The sequence below is a fragment of the Phoca vitulina genome, unplaced genomic scaffold, assembly GCF_004348235.1.
Source record: "Phoca vitulina isolate PV1807 unplaced genomic scaffold, GSC_HSeal_1.0 scaffold47, whole genome shotgun sequence".
Lineage (NCBI taxonomy): Eukaryota > Metazoa > Chordata > Mammalia > Carnivora > Phocidae > Phoca > Phoca vitulina.
In genome coordinates, this window is record NW_022589750.1 from 10,256,298 (window position 1) to 10,267,820 (window position 11,523).

The 11,523-nt window shown below is 42.2% G+C and overlaps 1 protein-coding gene across 1 annotated transcript in view; it reads left to right on the forward strand.

Moving 5' to 3' along the window:
• ULK2 (unc-51 like autophagy activating kinase 2) overlaps positions 1-11,523 on the forward strand; it is an 80,182-nt gene that overhangs the window by 53,053 nt on the left and 15,606 nt on the right. The window contains exons 15-20 of the mRNA XM_032431654.1: positions 1,553-1,690; positions 4,840-4,985; positions 6,871-6,951; positions 8,452-8,738; positions 10,084-10,271; positions 10,677-10,780. Coding sequence (XP_032287545.1) covers positions 1,553-1,690; positions 4,840-4,985; positions 6,871-6,951; positions 8,452-8,738; positions 10,084-10,271; positions 10,677-10,780 — 944 coding nt within the window. The remainder of the gene's footprint in view (positions 1-1,552; positions 1,691-4,839; positions 4,986-6,870; positions 6,952-8,451; positions 8,739-10,083; positions 10,272-10,676; positions 10,781-11,523) is intronic.

Below are 11,523 nucleotides of genomic sequence, written 5' to 3' on the forward strand. Positions count from 1 at the left end.
GACAGTAGAAAGATGCTATTCCTTCATTCACATTCTGATCCTTGACGGCCATGCTGGTTGTTCCTTAGGGGAACTTGGGCTCTAAGGCCTTTCCGTGCTCTGAGTTTGCAGGCACCATAGTTGGTTAGTGCAGTCCTGTAAAGCTGTTTAGTTCCCAGTGGTAGAAGCTTTTTGTTTTGTTTTGTTTAATTTTGAGGTTATAGATCCAACTGCACAATCAAGTGTATAGATATTAAAAACACAAATCATTGTATTTAAAAGATACTTAGTGTTACACTTGACACTAATATAACATTGTGTGTCAACTATACTTCAATATAGAAGGATGGGTGGATAAATAAATACATGATACTTAATGGGAATTACCTAAATGAAAAATAGAGCTTATAGACTAAAAGCTAGAAACAACAGTCCTGACTGTCGTGTGCTTAACACTAAAGGTTTAGTTTTCTTGCAAGATGAGAAGTCAAAATAAATAGTTGTTGCCTTCGTTTCTGTGGCTCAAGGGTTAGGGTTAGGGTAGGAGGAAAGAGGAAGAATGGCTAGAAGACTTCTTACATCTTACTGACCAAGAAAGATATATGGCCACTCATGGCTGCACAGGAGTCTGGGATGTGTCATAATTTCACCGAGCAAATCACCACCTTCCATAAAATTTGAGTTCTGCTAGTAAGAAAGAGTGGGCAAATGGATATTGGGGAAAGCAACTGACATCTCTATTATGGATGAGATTTTCTTTTTATTTAAATATGAAATACTGTAATGGTTCAAAAAGCTCTAAAGTGACACTTTAGAAGATAATCATACTGTTTGTTAGATAACTAGAGCTACGATCTCTTTATATCTGTAATGTTGTCATTTGAGAAAAACTGTTAGATTCATGGGGCTTTTTTAGTATTACACAAGGGCAGAAGAATGAGGTCTAGTGTTGTCCCTGATGTTTTGATAGGTTGTAAATTGAATTGAAATGACATATTATTTCCGAATTTATGAAAAGCAAAGAAAGAGGCTCTCAGAAAGCCAGTACGAACACTTCAGCATGTGGACCTCCGACCGGTCATGTGCTTTGAGAGTTGTACAGTGTTATTTTCAATCTTTTTAAAAGTCAGAGTTCTTTGGGAGTGCTTACTGCATTCATGACTTTTGTAAACATTCCAGTCATCTTTGCTCTTGAACTTCCTGTTCTTTTACCCAGCATATTTTCCTAGAAGTATTTTTTTTCCCTCACATAATAATGAATAGCAGAATGTGAGCAGATGAAACTGAGTTTTGCCAACCTACGGACTTCTCCTGTTGTTGTAGAGGAAGGTTTTTCCAGTTCTTACTACGATTCTCAGTCCTCAATGTGCCTATAAATGCCTGGACAGTTCTTTAAATGACTAATGTGATTTTTTTTTTTTTTGCCTTATTTTTGGGATGATCATTTTTTATTCACATGGAAGTGATCATTTGGCCTCTTCTAGAATTTTCTCTCAATGTCACCAAGGTGTAAAATGAAGGAAAAATGGTCTTACTTGGATTTCTTTCCTTTCTCAATACCTTACGCTTGCAGGCCGTGCCAGCCGCCCGTGTCTCCTCACAGCGAGACAGCACCAATTCCGGTTCCTACTCAGATACGGAATTACCAGCGCATAGAGCAGAATCTCACATCTACTGCCGGCTCTGGCACAAATCTACATGGTTCTCCAAGGTAAGCGGGTATTGTTTTTCCTTCCTTTTCTTTTAAAAATTTTGTTGTCACTGAAAGATCTGTTACTTTCCGTGGTTGACATAATCACGTGTGTAGCATGGAGGCGTACAAAACCGAATCATAAAAAACTTCTGTAATGAATCTATTTAAATGATACTTCAGCTTAGCTGGATAATATAGTATGATATGTATATATAATAATTCTTAAGAATTAAGGAAGAGCTTGTTAAAGGATGAAATCTCACCAGTTGTAGCAGACCATTTACATATTATTTATTTCCTCCACATCCTGAAACCCCACTAAGGTAGCAAGAACGAAAAGGTCCAAGTCCACAAAGACAAGTCAAATAAAAAGACATGCTCAGTGGATGAGAGGTTTCAGCACGTTTCTGGAAAACAGAAAGAAGATGGAAGAGGGGCGCCCGCTGGAGCAGGGCGGGCATCAGAGTGCCCCACGTCCCCAAGACCCGAGTCCCACAAAGCTCAGGGAGGGCAGGGGTGCAAGTGAGCCATAAGGCTGAAAACAGAAAAGTGCAATCAGGACAAAATAGCAAGAATGCAAAGAAAAGAAAACTTACGTAAAAAATGTGTACCCTTAGAACTAAATAGGTTAGAAACTGCATCCATAAATTAGAACAAAATGCCACTGAAAACAGTCAAGATCAAAAAGACCTCTTGGACATTACAAAATATAACTGAAATAAAAATAAATGTTGGAAGATAAAGTTGAGGCTGTATCTGAAATAGATGAATCAAATAAAGAAGATGGAAACTATGAATAAAAAATATTCTTCAAGTATTAGTTAATGTAGGCATTCCAGAAAGAACAAGTTGGAAAAGAAAATTTCCAGGAAATAATCAAGAAAAAGTTTTCTAGAATTGGAGAATACAAGATTTTAGATTAAAAGGGCCCAGCAAATGCATAGTTCAATGAATGGAAAAAGTTTTGCACCATCTCATAGGATGAGATGAAAACTCATGAGAGTTTTCTACAAAGGACATTTTGGCAATATCTGTGAAAATTATTAATGCATATATCTTTTGAACCCACCACTTTAACTTCTGGTAACTTACTCTTTAGATACACAGTCCTTGCCTGTGTATGAAGTTACATATAGACAGGTTGTTTAATTTTAGAACATAGAGGATGAGAAATAAGCCAAGTACCCACCAGTAAGTGACTAACGTCCGTCTATGACAGTGAAGCACCTTCCATAAAGAGGAAGGAAGCTCTCTATGTACTGAGGTAGAAAAGTTTCCAAGGTATATTACAAAATGGAAAAAGCAAAGTGATAGCGGAATTAGCAGTGGTTTTCAAAGTGTGGTTTGTGTATGGCTCCCTTTCAAAAGGTCCGGGAGGTCAAGACTGTTTTCATAATGATACCGGGACGCTGCTTTGTTTCACCATGTTGACACATGCACAAAGGGTGCAGAAGCGATGGTGTGCGACCTGCTGGTGCCTTCAGATGCATCAGGGTAGTGGCACCCAACTGCACAGTGATTTCTCACATCCTTTACCACCACACGTTAGTGGTACCAAGGAACGTCTTTAATGAAGCAGTAAAAGTTATTATTTCTCTCTGAAAATCGCAACCTTGAGTGGCTTGTAAGCATAAAGCACTTCTGGTGCACATTGGAGTAGTTCTCTTAAGGAGAAGCACTTGTGTGATTGTTTTAGTTGCAAGTTGAACTTGCCCCATTTTTCACGGGATACTGTTTTTTCATGAAAGAACAGCTGACGAGCTATCGGTTGTGGGCATCGGGCAGCCATTTTGTTGAAAATGAACTAAGTCTGCCATTCCTGGAAAACAAGTGACATAAAATTTGAGCTCTTGAGCAAAAGTTAGAATTTTTGAAAACAAGTTCACCCATGTGATCTTGACAGCTTCTGTTATGCCTTGACGGCCATTTCTGTTAAGATTTGTGATGATAATTTGGTATGGATGTGACTTTTTGATATTGTATGATGTGGTCAACATTTGGAATATCTGCATAACTCATTCAATCAACATTTTTCAAAATACCAAATGTTTAAAAATCCTGCATGGATAAAAGATCCAGTCCAAGTACAAGATACCTCACAAAAGATTAGAGCCTAATGTAAAACAAAATTTCATTGGCCTTGGTTTCAGATTCCACATTGCAGCTGTTCTTTTAGAAATGTACAATGGCTGAGTTTTGGTGTAGTATCAAAGACGAGTATCACAAATATCTGAAAAGGCTACCAAAATATTCCTCCTTTTTCTGGCCACATATCTGTGTAAGGCTGGATATTCTTCATGTGCATCCCCCCATATATTGTGCATATGGAAGATTGAATGCAGAAACAATTATGAGAATCCAACTATTGAGCCAGACATTAGAGATTTTTTTAAAATGTAAAACAATGTCATGCTTCTCATGAATTTATTTTGTTTGGAAGATATAATTAATTTTCATAATTTTACATTAGATGTAATAAGTTTATTACTTTTAATGAATTATTACCAAATTTTTCCAGTTTTAGCTCATACAGTAAATATCAAAACTCTGGGATAGGGTTGCCTGGGTGGCTCAGTCAGTTAAGTGACCGACTCTTGATTTCAGCTCAGGTCTTGATCTCAGGGTCGTGAGATCGAGCCCTGTGTTGGGCTCCGAGCTGGGCCTGGAACCTGCTTAAGATTCTCTCTCTCCTTCTGCCCCTCCTCCACTCCCACCCCTCTCTCTCCTCTCTTAAAAAAACCCCCAAAACTCTGGGATATTCAGTAATTTTAAGAATGTAAAGGGAACCTAAAACCAGAAAGAAAAAAAGAAAATGGTATGGTGTATATTACCTTTGTTAAAACAAGATGAAAATAAGATTATATTTTCAGTTTGTTTGCTTGTATATGAATTAAGGAATTCTGGAAGGATATATTAGACACTAAAAATAGTGGTAACCTTTGGAGTAGGACTGAGGGAGTGTCGAGAATTAGGCAGATAGAATACAAGGATGGAAGGGAATCTTCATGCCATATAATTTTATACATTTTATATTTGTCTCATGTGACTATATTACGTATTTGTAAAAATTCTACTCCATGGCATGTTGTTAGGACGTTTTAGAAAAAAGGAAATAAAGAGAGTCCCAGAACCTGCCAGAGAGGGAGTAATTTTATTTTTCTTTTCAGATCTGCAGTGGTGCGAAGGTCTAACACCAGCCCTCTGGGCTTCCTCCGGGTGGGATCCTGCTCCCCGGCGCCTGCAGACACAGTACAGACAGTTGGACGAAGACTCTCCACTGGGTCTTCCAGGCCTTACTCACCTTCCCCTTTGGGTAAGGAGAGTAAAGCTGTTGTTTTCAACTTTGTTTTCACCGTGACAGATCTGACATGACGATGTCTTTTAGGAGCATTGGCTCATGATGGCAGTGAGTCTCAGCTGATGGGGAGCCATATCCTTCCCCTCCCACTCTCTGCCTTACTCCCAGCCCCCACGTGAGCTTCTCTAGGTACATTTGTTGGGACCGCTATTGGAAATAGAATAATATAAATGGATCTTATGGATAAAAAGTATCTCCACTGGGTTTGGGCTCCAAACGCACAAAATCAGAAACCCTAGATAATAGTACGTGAAACAGCTACCCTACTTACCACTCCGCTTTGTGAGGATTAAGAGACAGTTGTGTACACAGCAGGGCTGGCTTCGGTCCACAGGGCCTCCCAGCTCCGGGAGGAAGATGGTGGCAGCTTCAGGACAGGTCTTTCCCCCTCTCCTGGGAAGCCTGCACGGCACAGGGGAGAATGCTCACACAAACAGCACCAACAAAACCCCAGCCAAACAGAAAGACGAACCTTAAACCACAGTTTTAGTGAAACTGAGAGACAAAGAAAATGCTCAACTTCAGGATACGTGCAAGAGAGGCCAAAGCAGCTGCTACTGCGGAATCTGAGGGAGACAGCACCGGTGGGGGGGGCGGGGAGCGGGGGCTGCAGAGAGGGCCCAGGGCGGCAGGTCTGAAACTTGCCCCCCCACCCCGTGTAAATATGTGTATTTTTTACTTCTAAAAGGTAAATTTTTATACACTTTTTACTTGTAAAGGGCTCCACCCTCAGGCAGAACTGTCAAGTAAGAGTAAGGGGATGTGAAGAAATTTCAGGAGGAGGCAGAGTGAGAAGGATTGAAGTATGCTCAGGAGCCCTGATTCAAAAAAAAAAAAAAAACCATAAGGATGTTTTTAAAAATGTATATCACCACACCTGTTGCAGTGGTTTTGAAGCTGCTTTTTAGCTGAAAAATCTTCCCGGAACAAAATCCTGGCCCTCCCTCACTCACTCAGCAGCTCTTGGGGCACGTCAGGGTCTCCAGAGACAAGGTCCAAGCCTTATCCTTGCACTCAAGGAAAAGACCCCTCCTCGGGATCTAAGCTTTGCCTGCCTACCTAACCACCTGGTCAGTGTCTCCTGTCTGCTTCAACCCCCTGACCTCTCCCAGCTCTTCCTCTGGTTGGTTTGGGTACTCAGAGGTAGATGCAGAGAAGGGAGCTGCAGAGTCGTTCCAGAATGACTGGGGAGGCACCTGTGATGGATATGGGGTCGGGGGGGAGGAGTCTGGGGGAGCCCCTTCAGACCTCCTTGCAGCTCTGACCCCCATGAGGGAGAGAGGGAGGTAGGAGGAGTGGGCAGGGGAGCCTTGACTAGAGGGAATTAATTCTAAGAACGCTTTAGCCAGGCCCAAGGAATGTCCCCAAACACTAGATTGTCCAAATTCCCTGACCTGCTTGACCCAGCCTGAATTAGTGCCACACCCACATGCAGTTGTTGGCTGGGAGCCTTGGGGAGCATGCCTTGGCAGGAGCATCAAGAACGTAGTGGATACACAGGGACAGCAGCTGGGCCCCTTGCAGCTCCACAGGCCTCAAACTCGACGAGCTCTTTGTACTTCTCTGTCTTCAGTGACGTACCTGTTACAGGCATCAGTTTGTTTGCGTGGCTTTCTTTCCTGCTGCTCTTGTTTCAGGGCAGATTCTATGGTTCTTTTGATTGTAGCGTGCCCAGCACCTGGCACGTTGGTCGCTCAGTAAACGCCAACTGAAATAAATCTTTGCTCATCCAGTTTCGTAAACTGTAATGTACTGTGCAGTTCGTGCATGTCTTACCTGCTTCCATCCTTCACTGGTTTTGAGTCACCTCTTACTCCTTTCCCTGTTTCCCCGTTCATAGTTGGGACCATTCCTGAGCAATTTAGTCAGTGCTGCTGTGGGCATCCTCAGGGTCACGAATCCAGGAGTAGAAACTCATCAGGTAGGAGATCTGTTTGGGATATTAATAATTTTAATCCCGTTATAAGTGGATTTGAGTTATGTTTTTCTAGTCTTATCAAAGGAATAGACCTGATATGAAATATTCTGTCTGTTGTCCTACTTTCTAGAATCTTGGCCTAAAATGTTTTAGCATATCATATAGTCAATCAAATATCTCCTTTGGGGTATCTGATTCTTTTTGAAAGTAAGTCTTGGGAATTAACTGCACTAAATTTTGGTCATTGTCACATAGATAATGAAAATCAATCTAGACAATGAAGTTTCATTCCTTTGATTAATACTGTTCTTGATAAGAGCTGCCAGTTAGCATGAGATAAACAAGAAATATAGTTTATTTGCTTTAATATAAAATATATATATACACCTGAAAAGATACGTGCAAATCACACTTTTATTAGTCAAGTTTTATTGTATGTGCATCTGAGGAGTTGGCTAATTAAAGGAATCCTGTGTCACTGAGAAAAGCACTCTTTTCTTAGTTTTTCATATTTTGTGTTTGCCTAAAAATAAATCTTAGATAACTTTCTCCAGATTTATAACATTTTGCTACTAATTTTATTGCTTTGTGTGTGCGTATTTATTCATGTGTACACGTGGACACACACACACACGGCAGAACCCAGTTCTGAAAGATAAAGACCAGATTTAGGATGAGATTAAGGTAGGAGTGGTCAGTAGCAAAAGCTCTCATTTCCTTTTTGGGAGGATTATGGTTATAGGTCCATACCGATATTGGTGGTAGCTTAGCTTGCAAGAAGCTCTGAAGAATTTGTAACCAGAGCTCCAGGCTTGCTTAGTAGCCTGAAGTTGGCAACAAGGTTTGTGTGGGGCAGTCCTCTTGCTGTTTCCAGCTCTTCACCATATCAAGACCCTATTTCTCGGGCTCTTAATATGGTGTCCCCTTAAGAGGCAAGAGTACCTGAGGACAAGTGTTTTCTTTGAAGAGAATATGGGCACTTTAGGTTATAAATGAATTTCATTCATGAAACTGATAAAAAAAATTATCCATATATGCTTGTGATTTTTAGACAAGTAAAATAAAATCCCAGAAAAGCATATTATCTAATTAGATAAAGGGTTATATTCTGGATTGGTTTGAAAAGTTTCTTTTAGCTGGTATGTGAGAAAAGAGAGTAATACGTTGATGTCCCCAAGTACGTATTCGCATAAAGAGTAGAAATCATTTTGTTCAACATGGGTGTTGGTAGTTTTTACTGACATTGACCATTCATGATATAGTTCTCTTGTGCTCATTAGACCAGACAGTAATCTGAGTTACCTGCTAGCTGCTGCCAAGAGCAGCTAACATACCCATCACCATTACCTTCTATCCCCCAAATCGTCTCTCGCCAAATACACAGTTTTTAAAATATCTCCTGAAGAACATGACATTCATAGACTTCCCATTTTAAGAACTGTCCCCTGAATTCTTCAGTGTTTGCCCGTGCTCTGGGTTAACCTACAGGCATGTCCGTGGCAGGTTCCCCAGTGCCACAGACTCCATCACCACAGTCTCTCCTGTTGGGTGCTAGACTGCAGAGCGCCCCTACCCTCACCGACATCTACCAGAACAAGCAGAAACTCCGAAAGCAGCACTCGGACCCCGTGTGCCCGTCCCACGCTGGGGCTGGGTACAGCTACTCACCTCAGCCCAGTCGGCCTGGCAGCCTCGGAACCTCTCCCACCAAGCACATGGGGTCCTCTCCTCGCAGTTCGGACTGGTTCTTTAAAACTCCTTTACCAACCATCATTGGCTCTCCTACCAAGGTGCGTTCATTAAACTCTTTGTCGGCGTTGCGACTTTGTTGAATTAACGTTTGTTACATGGGGCACAGGGTGCTGTGTGGTGAGCTCAGGTCCAACAGCAGACCACAAGAGAAATTGCAGTAGGGAAGTCCATTACTCACATGTCTTGGCAGAAGACCTGACATGTCTCGAGAGGCTGCACGGGGACATCCAGGCAGGTGCGAACAGAGACAGGACCTGGGGCACATGCCTTTATTAGGGTGCAGGGACGGAGGACTTGGGGGTTCCTGAGCTAAAGCAGGATTGGTCAATTCGAACCAAAAGAATGGGATTCTGGTAAGCTCCACAGGAGTCTTATGTGTGCGACACCCAAGGGGAAAGCCTGGGGGACGGGGAGACTTTAGACCACCAGGGCTGTTGGAGGAGTCCTCTCCAGAATTAAATGTACTTGTGACCACAGGCTGCTCTCGGGGGCGCGCGCTTGCACGAGGCGCTAGTGTCCGTTTAAGGCCCTGCAGCCGCGTGGCCACACAAAAATGATGCGGAATCAGCAATGCTGCGGAGTAGCTTAGCTGAGCTCCCTACAGTAGGCCATGAGCTAGTAAGTAGTGTAGTCCCCTTGTCTCCAGGGGATATGCTCCAAGACCCTCAGCGGATGGCTGAAACCAGATAGTATGATAAAATTTAATTTAGAAGTTAGGCACAGTGAGGGAGTAATAGCAATAATTAATAATAGAAGAGTTTTAACAATAGGCCATAATAAAAGTTATGTGAATGTGGTCTCTCTCTCTCTCAAAATACACCCAGAATATATATAATATATAATAATCATGGGGGGAGGTCTTTTTTTTTTAGATATTATATTTATTTAGAGTGAGCAAGCACGAGCGGTGGGGGGAAGGGCGGAGGGAGCTGGAGAAGCAGAAGGTGGGAGGTGGGAACATGCCTAGGAGGTGAGATGAAGTAAGGGAGTAAGGTAGGCATGTGACGGCTGGTAGGCTACCACTGACCTGCTGACCGTACATCAGAAGGAGGATCACCTGCTTCCAGACCAGGATTGGCCACAGAAAGCGAAACCGTGGACGGGGGCTACTCTACCTTATGGAAGATCCCTGATGAGAATAGCTACAATTTAATGAGGACTTGCTATGAGCCAGGCAGTCTCAGTACTTTATGCTGAATGCTTTTTCTACATTAGGCCACTTATTCCCGAAGAAAGGAAATTGAGGCTAGAGAGTAGGAGTGAACTGTCCAAGGTCCCAGAGCTGCTGTGGAAGTCAGTCTGCAAAGCCAGGTCTGACTGACGTTCCTGACAGCTCCGAATGCTGCATGCAGCATAGTAACCAGCTTACGTATGTTTCCTTAGACCACAGCTCCTTTCAAAATACCTAAAACGCAAGCGTCTTCCAACCTGCTAGCCTTGGTTACTCGTCACGGGCCTTCTGAAGGGCAGTCTAAGGATGGGAATGACCCACGGGAATGCTCTCATTGTCTCTTAGTTCAAGGAAGTGAGAGGCAGAAGTCTGAGCAGCAGAACAAAGCAGTGTTTGGCAGGTAAAAGACACCATTTCCTTCCAGCCTTCAACGTGAAAACTGTAATAGTACATATATTTCTGTTACGAAGACAAACCAGACCAAATTAGTTCAGTGGCTGGTTTATACCACATGGTCTGTGATACGAACTGTATACATTTAGAATCTCTGAAAACCACAGGTGCTTCCTGTAACTGTGAATACAGAGCTGCCACCGAATTTCCCGAATGTTCTATGTCTGCTTTTTGTTTGTCTTGGTTATTGAAGTTCATCTCTGCCTTGAATTGTCCGGTATCTATTTTTTGTCTCCTTATTCTCTGACTTCCCATTAACCCTTTTGTGGCTCAGCTTAAATCCCCCTTATTATTTAAATATTTGGAATTTTTAAGTATACTCTTCCATTATGAACATCATCCTTCTTTCTAGATCTGTCAGTACTGGGAAATTATCAGAACAACAAGTGAAGATACCTTTAGGTGGACATCAGGGCAGCACGGACAGTTTAAATACAGAACGACCGATGGATACAGGTAAGAAAAATGTGGTTTCTTTCTAGGCAGGTAATTCGTTAGTATGTGCGCTGGTTTGCTGTTATTGCTGCCACAGATTATCATAAGCGTGGTGTCTTAAAACAACACAAACGTATTATCATACAGTTTCGGAGGTCAGAGGCCTGCAGTGGGTGTCACCGGGCTAAAATCAGTATGTTGACAAGGCTGCATTCCTTCTGGAGGCTCTAGGGGAGAATGCATTTCCTTGCCTTTTCCAGCATCTAGAGACTGCCCTCATTCCTTGGCTTGGGGTCCCCTTCCATCTTGAAAGCCAACAATGGCCAGTCTAGACTCCGACCTTCTGCCTTTCTATTCTACATTTAATGAACCCTTGTGATTACATTGGACCCCCTGGATAATCCAGGATTATCTCTTTATATTTAAGGCAGTTCCATCTGCAGCTTTAATTACCCTTTGCCATGTAATGTAGCCTATTTACAGGTTCCAGGTGTTAGGACATGGACATCTTTGGCTGGGTTGGAGGGCAGGAGAAAGTAATTATTTTACCTATCTGCTTCTGTTGACTGTTCACACACTTACTGAGATTTCTTCACCCACTCCCTGCCACTTCATCTTTTTTCTTAGCACATCAAGACAGGTGCTTGTGGGGTGTCTTGATGATCACCAGTTATGAGAATTTCATAATTCTTAAGTATTTCATAAATCATAAGATCACCAGTTAGGAAGAATTCTGACCCAAGATTGGTTTTTTTTTTTTTTTT